Consider the following 19,474-nt stretch of genomic DNA (forward strand, 5'->3'; position numbering starts at 1 on the left):
TGGTTATGAAAATGTGCTGTTGATGGATGCTAATTATGGCAAAGATAATCTCCTAATCTTCAATATTAACTTCAGGTCTGCCCTGTCCTTTATGGAGAGGGGCAAGCATTAATATGATTTCTGTCTGAGAAAATGCATATTGCTAAGATGTGAGACTGTTTTCAAAACATATTTTCCATTGCAGAAGACCTAAAGTGCTAATTGGATGTAGGTGCTATTCTTGTTTGAAGGAAAAAGTGATATTAACTTTGAATCCAGTCCTTAATAACTGTGACATCTTTCTCATCCTAAGGACTTTTCTCATTTTGTGTTAGGACAGGACCTAACACGTTTTTCCAATAATGCTGGCCTGGTCAAATTCATACACAACTTTCTCTTACTCCCTTTTTACATGATGTTGTGTCCAGGGCCTGGCCAAAGTTAAAGGTCTAGTCTCTTTTGGAACCGACTAGTTCCACTGGTTAATGGACCTCTGGCCTAAGGCTCATTAGTCCTAGTTTTATTTTCTAATGTAATTTTTACATTCAAGTGTATTTTACAATGTTCAGACTGCACATTTACCTCTAAAATTCCTAGACCTTAACTAGGTTGGAAGGAAAAAGCTGCTTGGATTTGTTATGACACTTAAAGGTAGAATTTGAGCTGTTTTATGTATAACACATAAACTAAAGTTAGACAAGTTGCATAGGGAAATCTATCCCTGGTGAATGACTGTGGTCCCCTTCCCCCCAATTTTCAGGCTACCACGGACTGATAATTTTGTAGAATACAATAAAAATCAGTTAGTAATAATAAAAACCAAGACGTAAAAAAAAAAGTCAAGCTCCAAATTTTGAATAGATTTAACTACAAAATTTGTCAAATGTTATAAAAGTATCTAAATTTTTTCAGTTTCTATACTTATCTCATTTTGGATCTGCCCTAACCAGTTTGAAAACTGGCTTGGGTCCTGAGATTATACTTTGAGACACCAAATTTAATTATATAGTTGAAGTTGAAAAAGTTAAATCATACCTAGAAGCTTCTATTTAAAAACTTTCCCAGAATGTTATCTTGATTTAAACTTATTAATATTGTTGCCCAACTACAGCAGCTTCCCCCACCCCAGAACAGAGCCTCAATCAGGTGAGTCCTATCCAGGGAAGGCTGAGCGTCTGCCGTGCAGGGGGAATCTTGATCAGATTGGTTATTTCACTTCCTCTGAATGGTTGGTGTAGGCAGGGACACGTGACCCAATTCTGGCCAATGAGATGTGAGGGAAATCAGGGCACTTCTGAGAAAGTTTTCTTTTCCTTTGAAAAAAGATACATGAAATGACACTGGGACGTGATGCCTGGAGCTGCTACAGCCTTCTGGCAACCTATCAGTTTAGGAAGAAACTTGGACTTCTGGTGAATTCTTGAACTGCTGAATAAACTAACCATGTTACTACCTTTCAAATTTCTTATGGGGAGTAAAAACACACCTCTTTATCATTTAAGCAGTTTGTAGTTGGTCTTTTTCTTACTTGCAGTCCAAAGCATCTAAACAGTTAGCAATTTAGGAGTAGTTCAATGCATATATCTTAATGAGTTCAGTTTTTAAGGAAAAGCAATAATTGGTTAGATGTTTAAAAATCAATTTCCCATGTAGTGTTTGGCCCCAAGGCATAGCTTTCATCAGGTGGCACCTCCTAGACTTGCAGGCAAGGAATACATGGGCCTCTGTAGAATTTGCTTTGCAAGCCAAGCATTTAAAGCAGCAGCACAAGTTAAAAAAACAAAAAAAGGTGTACTGCAGCCATAAAAACTGTTTTTGTTTGAGACATAGGGCATCTCTCACCTTTGGGGTGGAATAGGTTAAAATCAAGTCTGAATCTTGTTTTGAGTGTTGAAGGAAAGTGCTTAATACACGTAATACTCTCAAAGCAGGCTGCGGGATTTGGATTATCAATAACTGCTGGAAGCTCTGACTGAAGGGTTGAACATTCTTGTTTTCCCACTGGGCACTCTGCTCCCAGGCTTTCAAGTTTACTGAAATACCTAGATGGAGGAAGATAGAAGCTGTAGGGTTGAGAAATACCTAGTGGAGTAAAAAGAACTATTACTAAGCATTTTGGGAGTTTGTGTGCTTGAGAAGTGGGTGGGAAGGAAAAAGGAGAGGGAGTCCAAATGGGGCCATGTGAGTGTAGCTGCCAGTAGAGCTGGGAAATCTTAATTTTTAAATATTAAGCCAGTGGCATTTTAAGATACTGACATTATTGTGTGTCAGGCACTGTCAGCACGTTTCTTACGTTAATTCACTTAATCCTGAATGAAGCAGATACTATTATCATGTATTTACAGATGAAGGAAGTGAGCCTAGAGAAGTTAATAACTTGCCTGAGGTCTCCAGCTCCCATAGTCCATGCTCTTACCATTGAACTATACTCTCTCCAGATGGAATATTTCTGCTGTATAGACAAGTACAGAGAATAGTGTTAGAATTGGCCAGGTAGCCAACACTCCAACTCTGTCTTTAAAGAGATACGTTACAGACATAGTTGGTCCGGGAGCACCTCTCGTGCTCCCACCTTCCTTCCATTCTGTGATCTTTTTTCGTTTTTCTTGCATGAGGCATGGTTCTGTTTTGGGGAGAGAAGCTCAGTCTACTTTCGCATACCTCCTGGGCCCTGCGTCCTGAAGCCGCGGTTCTGAAAGCCACTGAAAGCAGTTTTGTTCAGCCTCTGTCCCGGAGCCCAGAGCCACACCTCAGCCCTGCCACTGGCCTCCCATTACAGGGTGGACCCTTTCAGTCTTCACTGAGCCCTGACTTCCCTGCAAGTGCTCAGCGATGCCCTACTGCCCCGTTTGTCTTGGGGACCTGCTGCCCCCCAGGTTCAGCCCCTCTCACCGCTGTGAGCCCATGGGAAAGAAGGGCGATGCTTTCCTGGCCTTGTGATTCAGGAAAAAGGCCTACCTCGGTCGGTGCAACCCGGACAGTCCCCATTCCTCACTGGCCGGCCATCAGTCGGTGGCGCGGGGAGCGCTGTGATTTTCCTTTCACAGCGCAGGCGCCCCGTGCTGGCACTGCACGCAGTTTCTTCGTTGGAGGGACAATAGCCAGTCTCTTTGGTTTACTATACATCCCTCTTTTGGTCATGAATATTCTATTTTCCTTGAGCTGTTTAGATTCCAAGGAAGTAGATTAATCGTTTCAGAAGGATACGTGAAATTTTTTAACAGTTAAATTAATTTGACACTGCAATGCAAGTTTTCCTGCCACCCTAGGGTGATTATCAGTAGAGTTACAGGCCTGCTAGGGTTGGTTTTTGATACTGTTAGAACAATGCAAAGGAATTTGGAGAAGACATGGATTAGAGCCCATAACCCCCTAAATGTATGTTTACCTTCACTTAAAAAAGAAAAAGTGGAGTCGGGAATGCATCAGCGTGAAGTCTTCTGTTATAATTTGTCCTTTGATTTACCCATCAACTGTATGCACGGTGTTTCCTGGCAGATGTGAGGGGATAGAGCAGTAATAAAAACAGATTAAAAATTCTTAACCTCGTGGAATACACATTCTAGCGGGAGAGACAGGCAATGACTAGGATAAGATTACGAGATTTAATATATGTGGCCTCTTGGGGCATTGATGTTTTTGGACTCTGACGTATTTGAGAAGGTGGGCATCTGAATAGTAGGCAACCCTTGGTGTCCTCACCAGAGGAGCTATAGACCAGAGGCTCTCTGTCCTCAAGGGGGACCCTCTTCATGCTCTTCCTGGTCTCCTGCCCTTCTCCCTCACCCCACCCCCATCAGTAGAACTGACCATGTACAGAGGGAGATCCTTAGGAGCTCTTTACACTCAAGGAGAAGGGAATGCTGAGTCTGGAAATACTTTGTGGTAGCCTGTTGTGGTCACTGGCAAAGTTAGCAGTTAATTGTGTGTCTAAGTGGGTAGGACAAAGAGGTCAGGCTAGGAATCTGGCAAGTTGGAAATGAGGTTTTTATTAATATCAAAAATTCAAATGGAAATTACTTCCCTAGTGTGATTGCCATGAGTATTCATAACATTAATATTAGAGACCACAGGAAGAGTTCCTCTTTAGTTCACTCGGAAAAGACTCCCGTAAGTCAGATAAAATTTTAAGAGAGCCTTTTCTGTTCTTTTTTTCTCTTCTTTCCTTTCCTTTTTCTTTCTCTTTTTTCTTTTCATTGAAAATAAACTACACCAGGATTTTTTGTTTGTAAGATCTTCCTTTACACAGGGCCCTTAAAAATCTTTTGTGATTGAGCATTTTAAAGTGCCTACACGGGCATAGCTTTATAGGACACAGTTAATTGTCTTAGGCCCAGTCGTCTCAGAATACAGAAGAGAAAGGCAGAAAGCTGTATTTTAAAAACTGCATTTTGGGTTGGGAAATATTTAATCCCCAACAATACACTGCTTTCAGCTGATTTGTTCATGGATATGATGATGGCTCTAGAAGGTAGTAGATACTTGATCCGGTTGCCCTGAATAGTTTCAAATTCTGTATTAAAGCATGTAAGTGATTTAGAGGTGACGTGACTTTTTGTTGAAGTGCAGATATAGGCAGTAGTGTGTGCTAAGGTGGGTTGGAATAGGGCACTTTATGCCTGCAGATCAACTGGTTTACTGGGCTTTTTGGGAGCTGGGATATTTCTGCCACTGAGAACAGCTCTTTTCCAACACAGTAATTATCATTTGCTGAGAAGGCCTGCCCTCTCAAGCTACATCCCCCATCTGGCCGACCTGATGGTCACTGTGAAACTGAAAACTGCTTTAGATGAGTCAAGCTGGCCAGAGCGGCTTCACCTTGGATCCCTACCTTTCAAGAACAGAAGGAACCGTACATTGGTTGGAAATGTGATTTTAGTTAAATGAACCCTGTTTATTTTTCTGTTGCTGAGATAAAGGTACTTAACAAAACAGAATCCTTCTGGTCTCTGTTCACCTAGGATGGACTCATTAAATGGCCAATGGTGGTAATTGTTTCCTGAATGCCGACAGATGCTTTTCCGTTACTCACTGAAAGCTGCTTCTATTGTTAGAATCACGCTGCTCTCACAGTGCTGCAAATGTTTTCCAAGACTGCGAGAAGCTGTAGGCCTAGTTGGTGCTTTTTAGTCTTTCAGATTGGGATTGTGGGGTAAACTCTGATGATGGAATTGCCCTTGTTCTGCTAGAGGAAAGGAATTTCTGATTACTTACTGACAATTAGAGCGCTGAATCAGTTGCAAAAATTTATTTATTTTTATTTATTTATTTATTTTTAAATATATATCTTTATTGATTTCAGAGAGAGGAAGGGAGAGAGGAAGAAACATCGATGATGAGAGAGGCATTGGTTGACTGCCTCCTGCACGCCCCTGCCTGGGGATCGAGCCCACAACCTGGGCATGTGCCCTGACCGGGAATCGAACCCCGATCGCCTGGATCCTAGGTCGATGCTCAAGCGCTGAGCCATGCCCGGCTGGGCCAGTTGGAAAAACTTAAAATAGCACGCAAACTGCAACATAATTGTCCTGTGAACAATCTTTAGGAAAGCAGCCTTGTGGGACGAGGGTCTGTGTGTATTACAAGCCTTTGAGTGGGCTCCTACTCCTGGTCACCCTATGAGTGAATGACGTCTACAGTGCCCTGTCCTCAGCAGCCCTGCTCAGCTCCTGTAGACTCATGCCTATGGCTTCTATGGAATCAATCCATCGAGGATCTGGTCTTCCACTTTTCTTGCTGCCTTCTATTTCCCCCGCATTATTGCCTTTTCTGTAGAACCCTTCCGTCTCAGGACATGCCCGAAGTAGGACAGCTTCAGTTTCGTCATTTTTACCTCCAGCAATGCTTCAGGCTTAATTTGCTCTAGGACCTGCTAGTTCCTCTTTCTGGCAGTGCAGGGTATCTGTAGAGCGCTTCTCCAGCACCATATTTCAAATGCATCATTTTTTTCCCTATTACACTTCTTCACGGTCCAGCTTTCACATTTGTACACGGTAATTGAGAGTACGAGGGTGTGGATGATCTTAGCCTTGGTCTCTAGTGACACATCCTGCTCTTGGTGATCTTCCCTAATCCTTCCATTGCTGCCCTTCTGGGTCTCAGCCTTCTCTCGAGTTTTGGCTGCAGGCTCTATTTAAATTGATGAATGAACCAAGGTAAGCAAAATCTCTAACAATTTCAGTCTTCACTGTCTGTGTTAAAGTTGTATATTTCTTCTGTAGTCATGATTCTTGTCTTCTTGATGTTCAGATGCAGTCCTGCTTCTGCACTTTTTCGGCCACTTTTATCCAGAAGTTAAGTCATTGCCACTTTCTGCCAGTAAGATGGTGTCATCTGCTTGTCTTCTTGTTGATGTTTCTTTCACCAGGTGTCACTCCTCCTTCCTCTGAGCCTAGCCCAGGTTTTTGGATGCTGTGCTCTGCATACAGGTTAAAGGAACAGGCAGATGAAATGGGGGCCTGTGTGTAGTCCGTTCCTGTACTGAATGTTGGGCCCAGGGCGGGGAGAGCAGGCGTCCTGGGAAGGCTGAGCAGACCCGGAGCGTTGACTCACCCGCTGCCTCAGGGCTTCTCTGGGACTGCATTCCTGCATTTCACCGGCCTATCAGTGTCACGTATGACTCTCCCAGTGTCCTGTGTTTCTGATGTTAAGATGGCTGTCAGGTGTTTGTCACCTTTCCTTCCTCCCTCCTACTTCTTTCCTGGGCTACAACCCTTTCTTATCTTTGGGTCTTTCTTGCTGAATCTTTTCACCATCAAAACTTTTCCTTCCAGTTGCCCCTTCTGCCCCTGCCACTGTTGTGTTTAATGTTCTCTACTCTCTCTTGATCCATCCCTGACACTCCTGCTGTCCATGACATTTTTTCTGTCCCTTGTCAATTTTTGAATGCTTCCAAAGACTTACTTGAAATACCCCGCCAACTGTAGGGGAATCATGTACATGTCTGAGCCTTGTTTATTCGTGCTTGGTGGCCAGCCTGTACTGCTGAAGTGCGTGAATGTCTGTTGATGTGCATGTGAGTGGGTAGCCTACTTATTTCTCAGTGCAGGGAGACTCAAGAAATCTTGTCTCCGGGTAATTATGGTTCAGTGTTGGCCTTTCCTCTGGGATTGACTATTTAGAAAAATTTATAGCACATCTGCTCTGATTATATATGCAAACTTGGCTTAAAGGAAATTTTCAGTATTTTATCTTTCTCCCATTTTTAGGCTTTTTCTTTAAAAAAATGATTTTAAGATCTCTACTGCAGTGGTTTGGGGTAGCAACTCCGATCAAAATGCCACAAATAAACTGTGATGAATACTTGGTTACTTAGTGATGTTTATGTGGTATTACATTTTTTAAAAAGGGCAGCTGATGATGTTAGGACTAGGGTTTGAGTGAGGACAGATGATTTTTGAAAAATAAACCTGAGGGGATTCTCCCAGGCCTTTTTCTTACCACGTGTTTTTGTTTTTTAGCATGGATTCTTTTTTCCACAAAAACACCTGCCACAGAAAGAAGGTACCTGCTTTTTAAGTGCCATAGGACTTGATTTCCAACCAGCGGTGGCTGACAGGTGCAGACCTGCTTCGCCGTGGCAGGTGGTCTCTGAAATCCTCGGCCCTGGGAGTCCCATAGTCCAAGAGCATCGGAGGCTCCTGGGCGGAGCAGCGCTTTGTTTTCTAGAGAAAATGTGATTTCTCCCTCCATTTTCTGTTATTTGACTCTTAGAGGTACAACTTTAAAAGGCACGCAGAGGTGAAACCTGCATGGACTAAATTAAGACAGTTTACATGAAATCAGGCTTTCTTGACTTTTTTTTTTCTCTATCTCTGTAATTTTCTTTTCTTATAAAAAATTATCAACTCCATAAAACAATAGTTGGTGAAGGAAAAAGGGGTTGGAGTGTAAGAAAGGGGAACTGCTGGGGACATATGAATTTGTTGGCATACAGAGTAGGCATTCACTTTTAAAATGCAATTAAACTCAGGAGGTAGGCGGAAAGTGTGCACAGCAACTTTAAGAAATGAATGAGACAATAATTACCCCAACAAATGCTTATTTTACATTTGTGTGTGTAGCACAGTGTGTAGGTATCCTATAGAGCAGGGATTTTCAACCTTTTTCATCCCATGGCACACATAAACTAATTACTGAAACTTTGTGGCACACCAAAAAATATATTTTTTGCTAATCTGACAAAAAAATAGATATAATTTTGATTCATTCACACTGGATGGCTACTGATGTGCTGGCTGTTGTCATTTTTTGTTTTTTTAATTTGACAATCTAAGGGAAAAGGTCTTAGGAACCAGCGAACCGGATTCTTTATTTTTATAGATCAGAAAATTGACCTCAAGGCTGTTTAAAGGACTTACCTGCGATCAGCCAGTTACTGGCCTAGGCGGGACCTGAAGGCAGACATTCCACTTGGTGAAATGGAGAGAATTGCCCTGGGATTCAGGGCACCCAGTTTCAAACCTGCCTTTGCCGTGTACTAGCTGTATGACCCCAGCCAAGTTCTTTGCTCACCTGCTCTACAATGAGAGGCAATGAATTATTCTCCTAACTTCAGCGATCTTAAGAGGAATAAGCCACATATATGTCAATAATCTTAACTCTGGATATACAGTAGGCTTCCCTGCGAAGGGGAAGCCAGTAAAACAGATGCCCAGAGCAGCCCCACCCCAGCAGATGTTGATTTCATTGCTCTCTGGGGGGCTTTGTGATCAGCACTTTTAAGAAGGTCCTCAGTTGATTCTAATGTACAGCCAGGGTGGAGAGCTATGAAATAACTTGTTAGATGGCAATGTACTGTGTAAATAAAGGCCATTGTTTATTGTGGCTTGGGAATTTTGCCCCAAATATCTAGTCCAATGTCATATCACTGAACAAATGATGAAACAGGGTCTGTGGCCTTAAAAAAACATGTATGTGTGTGTGTGTGTATGTGTGTAGCACATATATAAATTTTATTTTGTTTTTAAATTTTATTTTTAATTTTTAAAAATATATCTTTATTGATTTCAGAGAGGAAGGGAGAGGGGGAGAGAGAGAGAGAAAAACATCATTGATGAGAGTCATTGATTGGCTGACTCCTGCATGCCCCCTGCTGGAGATCGAGCCCACAACCTGGGCATGGGCCCTGACCTGGAATCGAACTGCGGTCTCCTGGATCCTAGGTCAATGCTCAACTGCTGAGCCACGCCGGGCAGGCAAATTTTATTTTTTAAAATTTTTTATTAAGATATAGTTTAGATATAATGTTATTTGTTTCAGGTGTATAACAGTGATTTGATGTTTATATACCTTATGATGTAATCATTGCAAGCCTAATAACCATCTGTCACTGTGTAAAATTATTATAATATATTGATTATATTCCCTGTGCTGTACACTACATGCCTGTGGCTTATTTTGTAACTGGAAGTTTGCACCTCTTCCTTCCCTTTATCTTTTCCACTTATCCCCCACCACCCTTCTTTCCTCTAGCACCATCAGTTTTGTCTCTGTTTCTGAGTCTGTTTTTGGTTTGTTTTGTTTTAAATGCTTTTTTAAAGGTAGCAAACCATGTTGTGGAATGGTGATGACACTGTCATTTCCGATCTTATATTGAAGTAGCAAACTCTTTACATATTAGATGAAACTAAATTTAAAATTTAAAACTAATTCATATCCCCATCCCCAATGGGATAACATTAAATAAAACCAACAAAACTATATTGTTAAGAATTCTTATTTGTATTTCATTTGTTTCCTAGAGCTAACAATTATGGTATAGAAACAATTGTTGAATATAAGTCTCATTAAAAAATGAAAGTGTTATGTAAGGCTTTAGTAAAATAGAAAAAATATTCTGACATTTAAAAAATTACTGATTGCCCGGCCAGGCGTGCTCAGCGGTTGAGCGTCGACCTAGGCCCAGGATCCAGGAAATCGACCTTGGATCCAGGAGATCGCGGTTTGGTTCCCGGTCAGGGCACATGCCCGGGCTGAGGGCTCCATCCCCAGTCGGGGGCGTGCAGGAGGCAGCCGATCAATAACTCTCTCATCATTGATGTTTCTCTCTCTCTCCCCCTCTCCTTTCCTCTCTCTGAAATCAATAAAGATATATTTAAAAAAAATTACTGATTAATTTCTTTCACTCTTTCTTTGACCTAAAGTCCCCCAAATGTATTTATCCACTTTATAAACGTATTGACTATGTGCCTGTAGGCTTGCAAACAAGTGCCAAAATGTTACTGCTAGCCAATTAGTTTCTAAAGCCTTTCAAATAATCTTATCTTCGCCACAGGAATGATTTAAGCAATGGAATAAAAACCAGTGAACTCCACATTGTTTGCTCTTCACTGGCAAGAATCATGACTTAATAAGTGGAGCTTTCCCTGGTTGTCTATAAGCACATTTATTCATAAGCTGGTATTATTTGACTCTATAGCCCGACTACTGGTAAGGGAGAGCTTTTCAAGTGAAGCCCTTCCCTGCGAAGAGCAGTTATATTTTATGTAAATACCATTTAAAACATTCATGTCATAGTACAATATCCAGATGTGAATCAGGTTTTTTTTTGTTTTTGTTTTTCTTTAAAGTTATTCTAAAAGGCTTTTGGAAGAATTGGAATTGTGTCTTCCTGGAAGATAAAATAATATTTATGGAAGCTAGGTCAGCTGTTGTGTGGACTCAGAACTTGGAGGAAAATGCACTTTTCGGCTGAAGGAATAACCAGTACTGTCTTTTGCTGCCCGTCTTTCTGTCCTGACCCGGTGGACTGACCCGCCAGCTGCACTGCCTGTCCACAAGGTGTCATTTGTACCAGGTCCAGGATATGCTCTTGGTCTGTGCTGAGAATTAAACATGCCCTTTACCTCTCCTCTGGTGATTTTAGGAACTCTCCCTTTTCTTCCTTTGCGAGAAACATTACCTGCACCATTTGGCACTTTTTCCACATAGAAATGAAATTGTTTTCAGAAGCTGATCGCTTTCAGTCACTCAGATTTACTCTGATCCGTGGAAGCTGGCAAGAAATCAATTCACATTTTTTTCATGGACTGTTGAAAAGATTGTCTTGCAGAGTTTGTGGACTTTTGTTTTGCCTGCTAATGCACAGTTTGGTGATGAGTATCCCAAAATAGATGTGTTCATGAAAGAGTGCAAGTGACATTCTAGCATGGCCTTGACACAGGCATGGTCGTCACCCTATACTGTGACCCAGCCTCCAGGTGACCGTAGAGCAGAGTACCAGGTGTGCCTATTACTACTATTGGAGGTGATTTTGTTGATTGGCTGTTTAAAGAATAGTGCTAGGGTGATGGAAATATTCTAAAATGAGCTCATCACACAACTCTAAATACACTAAAACTATTGAACTGTACATTTAAAACAGGAGAATTTTAATGTATATACATTATACCACAAAGCTGTTATAAAAATCAGCATCAGGTGACACTTTTGACTTTCCTAACAGACTGTGACTATCTCTGCTTCAAACATGCCTGAAAGAATTTAACCTATTATTTGTCATCTATACGCATTGGAAATGTTGGGAATCCCCCCAAAGGAAACATACTTCGTATTAGGATACTTCATATCACCAGTGTGTGGGTTTCTTTTTTTTAAGACATTTTCTGCCTGAGGGTTTACTGAACTGATAACCCCTCAGGAAATTATTTTAAATTGATTGAGCGGAAATGGTTGATTTAATCCTGTTAAAGAGTTAAATTCTAAGGGACTTTACAGACAACTTTGTTACCCCTTTCATTTTACAGATGAGATTCTGTGAAGAGTTTTAAAACTCTAATTATGTAATAAAGTTAGAATGTAGTTCTCTACTCATCTGTTCTGCTCTTTAAATATTTATGCTATGCTATGAGGCAGCCATTAAAATGATAATTATTAAGACTGTGTAGAAACATGGAAAGCTGTTTATAATACAAATGAAATCAAGCAGAGGGCCAAATGGCCTAAATATCATGATTGCAACCAGGATGTCAAATTTGTGTACGCACTGAGATCTGGACCATGATAGATAAAGACAGTATGGGTGTCGTATGATAGGGTGATGGGCATTTCTGCCTTAATATTCTGGAATGTTGCTGCCTTGTGTTCACCTAACGCCTTTCCTAAAAATATTAAGAGGGGATGATGTAGGCTCAAAGGGATTGTGCACATGTTGATGGCTGCCCGAGTCTGTAACCCTCGTTTGCAGACTCTCCCCAGCCACTTTCCAGCCCCGGGAACGTGTGTGCTGAGGTTATGCCGTTCTAGCCACTGGCACCGTCCTTGTTTACCTGCTTCCAGAACTCTCTCTTTGTTCCCTTATTTCTCACCCTGTTGTTGACCGATCCGGAATGGCTGAAGGATGACTCTTATGGGGGGTAGTAACTACAGTTAAACTCCTCTACTCCAGGCAGAACATGAAGAAATTGGCTTATGCTGACACTTAAGTGATTTAGAGGACACTGGAAGAATATCTTGTCTCCAACATTGGTGTTCATTGCCTACTGGGGTGATTCGAGGGTGTTCTTTCTCTGGTTAGCTTGACAGCTCAATGGACTGATTGAGGAAGAGAGAAGTGGGCTAGGTGACTCTCAGGACTCCACTGATTTTTCAAGTTGACTCTATCCCAAAGGCTTTTCTCTGTGATGGGGGAGCACCGTGGAGAAAGTGTAAAGCAGCTACATACGCAATTGAAGCAGAAGATTGCTTCAAAGCCTAACTCTGCAGGTAGATTGTGATCATGCATGCTTGTCCACTGCAACAGATGGTGCTGGAGTCTTAGCCCATGGCTGAGTCAGTGTGATAAATGCGAAACTAGTGAATATGGAATATATTGTGTAAACACACTCTCTCAGGGATTGGATCCCATTTTCTAAAATGTTTGGTTTCTCTGGATGATGTTTGCTAAGTGGTAGGTGGTATTTATTAACTCAAGTAACTAATTATACTTTTATATCACTGTACTTTTCCTGTTAAATTGTTGAGATATTATAGACATAGCAATTCCATTTCTGGGAAAAGAAATGGGACTGTGGGAAGGAAAGGAAAAGCAGGGGACACTGTTAGATGTGTGGACGGCTTTATAGATCTGTGATGTACAGTTAATTCAACGTTTTTACTCTGGTTTATTATCTCTTTAAATGTTGTGGTCTTAAAACTCAACCTCTTTAAGGTGAAGACAAAGTCTCTTTGTACTCTGCTTACCTCATTACATAGCCCTGTGCCTGGAACAGAGTTGCTCTGTGAATATCTGTTTATTAAAGTTCTAATAGAGTTTTCTGGGTGTTTTGGCTTGGTCAGTTTGGCTTGATGATTTTATCTTGATATGCTGACATACTCTCTTCTGTTCTCCCTCTAATTACTGGAATAAGATGGTCAATGTGACTGTCAAGAATTCAAACCCATGGCTCTCATTACCTAAATGAATGGTGCTCAGTGGTGGGTAAATTTACTAATGTGTGTGAAACTAAATCTCAAGTTTTGTTCTGCACTTCAAAGTAAACATTTTAAGAAGCAGTATTTTTATTACTTGGATATTTGATATGTCAGATAAGATGAGTAAGAGCAAACTACACTTCACCTCCCTTGTAATATCAGTTCCTAAAACCATACTTAACTTTAGGTCGTTCTCCTTGATTTTGGCGGGGGAAGGAAAGGCTCTTCATGGAGGAAATAGTGAATGTTGGTTATGTTGAAGTTACCTTTAATGAGTACCCTGCACATGCAGTGTTAAGCTTTTGGGTCAACTTATCTTTCCTAGTAAAGACAAGATACTTAGCCAACAAAGATGAAATCTAATATTGTTGAAGTTTACTTACTGTGGTGTTTCTTTGATCTGTTTCTAACAGCATACTGTTTGTAGATCCTCAGAGCCAGAAGGTTCCAGGGCTCTAAGGGTTATATTTGTGTCTGTGCATTTGTTGACGAAGTAAAGCTGTTTCTGGCTGACATAATAAAAGAGCATTTGGAAAAGTATTGCATAAGTCGCAGAATCAAGGGGAAAATGGAATAATTTGTCAGCCTCAGGAAGACTACCTCTGACAACTGTGGCATCCTGGGTTGGCCAACCAGGAGCATCTCTTAAGTCTTGGCCATTGAAATGGCTCAGTTCTGTTTTTACTCAGTGCTCTGCTCCAGTTACCAGTGATGGGGAAACGGGCAACACCAATAGATAGCTTCTTCCAACAAGGTTCATCTCAAAGCAGAGAGAATTAGATGATAGTTTTTACTTGGACAAGAAGTAATTTGGATATTACCAGAATTCAATCACCAAGTTATTCCTCTAGGTGGAAAATCTTAGCAGTTTAATCCAGCGACACATCTTTTATGTCTAGATCCTTATTTCCTTCTATTATACTCCAGGCCCCTTATTTTAGGATAAGCCTTCCTTTTAGTTCAACAGGGGCATTATTTTTAGTGGAGCTATCAATAGATTTTATCTCTGGAAGTTATCAACATTCAGTTTCAGCCTCATAAAATCCTACATGTAGAATCAGAACTTGACAGGTTAATTAGCCTGCTTAAGCTCAGATAGAAGTATTATTGAGTGTATTGATTAAAACTCTCTATGTTGCAAGTACCAGAAGATTCAAATTGAAGTCATTTGAGCAGAAACTAAACAGTTCAGGGTTATATCTCTTGTACCATGAGGGGCTTGATGCAGGGCTCAAACTGCAGGACCTAGACTTTTTCTCCCTTCCAATTTTTCAGCTCTGCTTTTGGTTTCATTTCAAGCAGACTTACTTTTCATGAATCCCAGGTGGCAGCTGGAAGCTTTGGGCTGCCAAATTTAGGTACTGAGGGGTTAAAACCCCTTTTTCCAGGAGTCCTAGTGAATATCACATTTTATCTCGGCTTAGATTTAATCACATGCCCATTTCTGAACCAATTACTGTAACCACAGTGATGAGATACCCTAGAGCTGAAGGGTAGATCAATTTTAAACAACCCACATGACTGAAAATGGAGGGAAAAATGAATGACTCAATAGAATAACCAGAATGCTTTTGGCAGGAAAAGGAGGAGAGGATTGATGCTGGGAAGTTAAAAAGTTTTATATTAAATTGTGAAAACTTGAGTTTTAAAAATTACATTTACAAATGATATTTAGTTATTTGCAAACATGCACAAATATAATATGAACCCATATATAGCCATCATCCAGCTTCAACAATTGTTGAAACATTTTGCCAATTATGTTTCTGTTGATTGCCCTTTAAATCATTATCATAAGATGCTTTTACAGCTGGCTGTGTAAGAACTCACAAGATCTAACACAAAGTCTGAGATCTTGCGTTATGAACATAAACCCAAATATCAAATGATCATCAGTCTCATACCATAAAACCATTTGTTGCCTGATAGATCAAAAGATGGCTGTGTGGAACAGTAATGCATTGTTGCCCTGGAAGTAGAATTTTATTTCAGTAGGTAAGGCTTTTTCCTGGCCTAAGCCTGATGAATCAGTTCCTTAACAGCTCTTTCCAGAGAACCTACAGCAAATTTGTCTTCTGGCCCTGGGTGTCCTTAGGGGTGAATCAGAGGTGTTATTTAACAGTGAGGTTTCTGAACACCAGTATGCACGTGCATTGTGTGAGAGCTGACTGTGACCTAATCTCTTGCAGTTGAAAGATGCATGAGTGTAATGCAGTCCGGGACACAGATGATCAAACTGAAGCGTGGGACCAAAGGGCTTGTCCGGCTCTTTTACCTGGATGAGCATCGGACCCGCCTCCGATGGAGACCCTCCAGGAAAAGCGAGAAGGCAAAAAGTAAGGTCAACCTTGAATTCTCTGCATGGCCTGACACAGTAACCCATGGGTTACATCAGGTGGGCTCTGTGGAAGCTTCAGATCTGTGGAACATCCATATTTTTGCAAGTTTTGGGGTCAGCTGTTCAAGGATGTGGAGAGACAGAATAAATAATGACCAATTTTGCTTTTTTAATTCTTTGGGGAATTTAAATCCATGAAAGTTTTTGTTGTTGTTGTTCATGAGTGCTGTAAATGTTAATATTTCCCCTGTGTTGGAGACATGATATAGAAATATTCACTTGGGATATTCATTTGGGATATGAGGTTTTATAGCCTGAGGTCTTTTCTTTTCCTATGAAAGTTTAGAAATATCATAAATCCAATGGGTGTTAAAGTGTTTTGAAATTTTCTGAGCACAGTTGACTGATTAATGAGTTAACAAAATTGTTTTAATGAAATCAAGTAAAATAGCTTTGATCTGACTACTAGTTAAGACCTGTTAAGACCTGTCTCTCATACCTTCTACACTCAGCACCAAGTCCAGGTGGAGTCTCCTGTAATGTCCCTCTCACCTGCCCCTTCCATCCTGCCTTTGCCAGAACAACTTGTCCAGGGTCTCATCACCTTTCTGGTGGCCAATTGTGAAGTCTCCTAACCAATCTCCATTTGCTAGTTTCTTCTGCTTTGATCAGTTAATATGCTTTCCCCTTCAGGTAGCAGAAGACCTTGGCCAAATTAGGCTTACATGACAGACAAATTTATTATCTCACATAACAAGAAGCTCAGAGATTGGCAGGCCCGACTCAATGGGGCCATTGAGTCTCTAGTTCTGTTTTCCTAGGTGCTCTCGGCTCTGACCCTTGTGCCTTGGCTTTGCCATCAAAGCAGCAGCACCATGGCTCCAGGTCTTCTGGGCCTCACGTTCTGATATAATGGTGAAGAGGCAGAAAGGGACCTTCTCTTCTGGGGCTTCCTTTTTAGAAGAGAAGAACCTCTTTCTAGACCTTCCACTCAAGGCATACTCCCCAAGTCTCCTTGGTTAGAGCTGGGTTGCATCCCACATCTAAATCAATCATAAGAAATATGAATGGGCACACCCACCAGAAATCTGCCCTGGGGCTGGGCACAGGCTTATTTTCCTGAGTCATGTAAGGAATGAGTTGATATCAGAAGAAAAATCAGGACTCTGCCATTAAGGCAGAGGGGAGACATGGATGGCATATGTGGGCAATCAATAGGATATGCTAGTCTCCTGATTTTTGCTTAAAAATAAGGAAGCAAATAAAAAAATACAGTTTTAAAGTAATATTCCCTGCAGTGCTTCTCTGATCCAAATAGTGCTAATCTATTATTCTAGACTTTCCATAATCTGGCCTCTAACTGCCCTTCCAGCTTTATCTCCTGCCCTTGCCCTCTTGAGCTTTGCAGTCCAGCATAAATAGCCTGTTCAGCATCCCTGGTTTGGGTCTTAAGTTTGGTATCTTTATGCCTTGTTCCCTGGGATGCCACCTTGTTCCTTTCCACCTCTCTAAGCTTTGCTCTACCTTCCCCATAATAACATTCTCACTATAAATGCCAATCACTTTTAACTGTGCTATTTGTTTACCACTATTTTTTTTCCCTTTTAATTTTATATCTTCTGATGCACATTTAAAACACCAAAAGTCGGAACTAGGTCTTTGTATGTTTTCCCTGCATAAATATGTGAACTCTAAATTTGACATCTTTGACATTTCTACCAGTCATCGTGCCCTACTGGGCATATCTATCATTTTATCAAAAAATCCAGCTCGTCCTGACTCTGCCTGGGAGGGCATTGCCTAGACTGCCCAGGGAGGTAAAGTCTCATGTAGAGAAGGTTCCTAAGCAGGAAGTGACAGGGCTTGTAGTTCACATTTGGACTTAAAACCACAATGCACAGACAATGAATTTGTTTATGCTTATTTTAAAAAAATGTAGAATGCTTTTGCTTTTCTTTTTTCTTAATCTGTATCCGTATCTTTACCCGTCATATATTCCACTTTCCTCACAGTCCTTATTGACTCCATCTACAAAGTCTCCGAGGGCCGGCAGTCTGAGATATTCCACAGACAGGCGGAGGGTAACTTTGACCCCAGCTGCTGCTTCACCATATACCATGGGAACCACATGGAGTCCCTGGACCTCATCACCTCCAACCCCGAGGAGGCCCGCACCTGGATCACGGGCCTCAAGTACCTGATGGCTGGCATCAGTGACGAAGATTCCCTCGCCAAAAGGCAAAGGACTCACGACCAATATCCTTCCTAAAACTCGATTTTCGAGCTCTGTGTGGAATTGGGGGTGGGGGTGGGGGTGGGGTGTGTGTGTGTGTGTGTGTGTGTGTGTGTGTGTGTGTGTGTGTAGTGTGCTGTGTGAGTGAGGATCAGACTATGCTGTATTTCCCCCCCCCCCAGTATTTTTCTTTCTTTACCCTTAGCCCCCACTGTCCCCTCCTCACTCTCACTGAAAGTAAATATATGCCTGAAACACATAGAAACAAGCTTATAAACTCAGGAGCAGATTTCTTCAGAAGAGACTGAAGTTAGCTTTGAGAAATATCCAAATGAAGTTTCCGAAGAGAGATGAGGTAACCAGGAGAGCGTTTATTTGCATTAGAGAAAAACCCTGCTTTGTCACAGTCAGTTTAGTTTAACGAACCCTTTTTGAGTGCCAGTTCTGCACCGGGCACTTGGCTCCTTCCTGCTTTCCCTCTCTTTTCTAAAGTGCAGTTTGGAAATCGAACGGAATGGTGCTCAAGGGCAAGTTACGTTTTACTTAACAGCATCTACCCTTTCAGAATTGCTCAAGACGCTGGAGGCTGGGTCTCATTCTTGATTAAGCCCATTTTTGTGGTTCTGCGGTGCTGACAAGATCAGTGCTTAATGTGCTTGTTCTGAAAGCCACCCCCCCCTGCTGGGGTCGAGCTGGGCATTCAACATGGCAGTTCTGGCCTCAGTTTTCTCAGCTATGAAGTGAGAGTAGTAGACTGCATTGCTTTCCTTCTGCACACTTGGAATGTGCCCCCATCCATGTAGGGAGTAGTGCCACTTCTTTGCTGTCATCGGAATGTGTGCCTTAATTTTTTGCCCAGAGTGGTAATAAATTTATAGTACTCTAGTTGTTATCCCTCACCTGGGGTATTATTGGAGCAGAGTGGAAATACTCAGCCCATGAAAGGGTTTTGACAGTGCGAATGCCTGAGCTAATGAGCCATGATGTTTTCATCAATATTCTCAGCATGAAGATGAATGCAACTGGGATTCATAAGTGAACAAGACACAAACATAGGAACTAATTCTTTATTCTGTTAATTTGTTAATGCTGTGTTCTGTTAGTTCTGTTAGTGCTTTATTTTGTTAGTTTGTTCTTAACATTTGGTAAAAAAAGCAAAAATACTGAATTAGTAAGAATGCTTTTTGGTGTAAGTCACACAACCATACTAATACCATTTAAGGCAATATTAAGGCAATATTGTTTAATATTGCCTCAAACAATAAAGAATATTTATTTTTCATGAATAAGACATGGCTAATCAGTGGCTCAGTGATGTCACAGAGACCTAGGTTCTGCCATTCTCGGCATGTTGGCTTCCTTTGTTAATTCTATTTTTAACTTTTTGAGGAACTGCCAAACTGTTTTCTACAGCAGCTTACCATTTTACATTCCCACCAACAGTGCACAAAGGTTGCAATTTCTCCACATCCCGCCACACTTGTTTTCTGTTCTTTTGATAGTAGTCATCT

The 19,474-nt window shown here is 41.3% G+C and overlaps 1 protein-coding gene across 1 annotated transcript in view; it reads left to right on the top strand.

The window, feature by feature from the left end:
• PLCH1 (phospholipase C eta 1) overlaps positions 1-19,474 on the top strand; it is a 131,094-nt gene that overhangs the window by 58,365 nt on the left and 53,255 nt on the right. The window contains exons 3-4 of the mRNA XM_087818366.1: positions 15,582-15,728; positions 17,743-17,986. Of these exons, the coding sequence (XP_087674492.1) occupies positions 15,582-15,728; positions 17,743-17,986 (391 nt within the window). The remainder of the gene's footprint in view (positions 1-15,581; positions 15,729-17,742; positions 17,987-19,474) is intronic.

Source organism: Miniopterus natalensis, chromosome 6 (assembly GCF_054644295.1).
Source record: "Miniopterus natalensis isolate mMinNat1 chromosome 6, mMinNat1.hap1, whole genome shotgun sequence".
Taxonomy (NCBI): Eukaryota; Metazoa; Chordata; class Mammalia; order Chiroptera; family Miniopteridae; genus Miniopterus; species Miniopterus natalensis.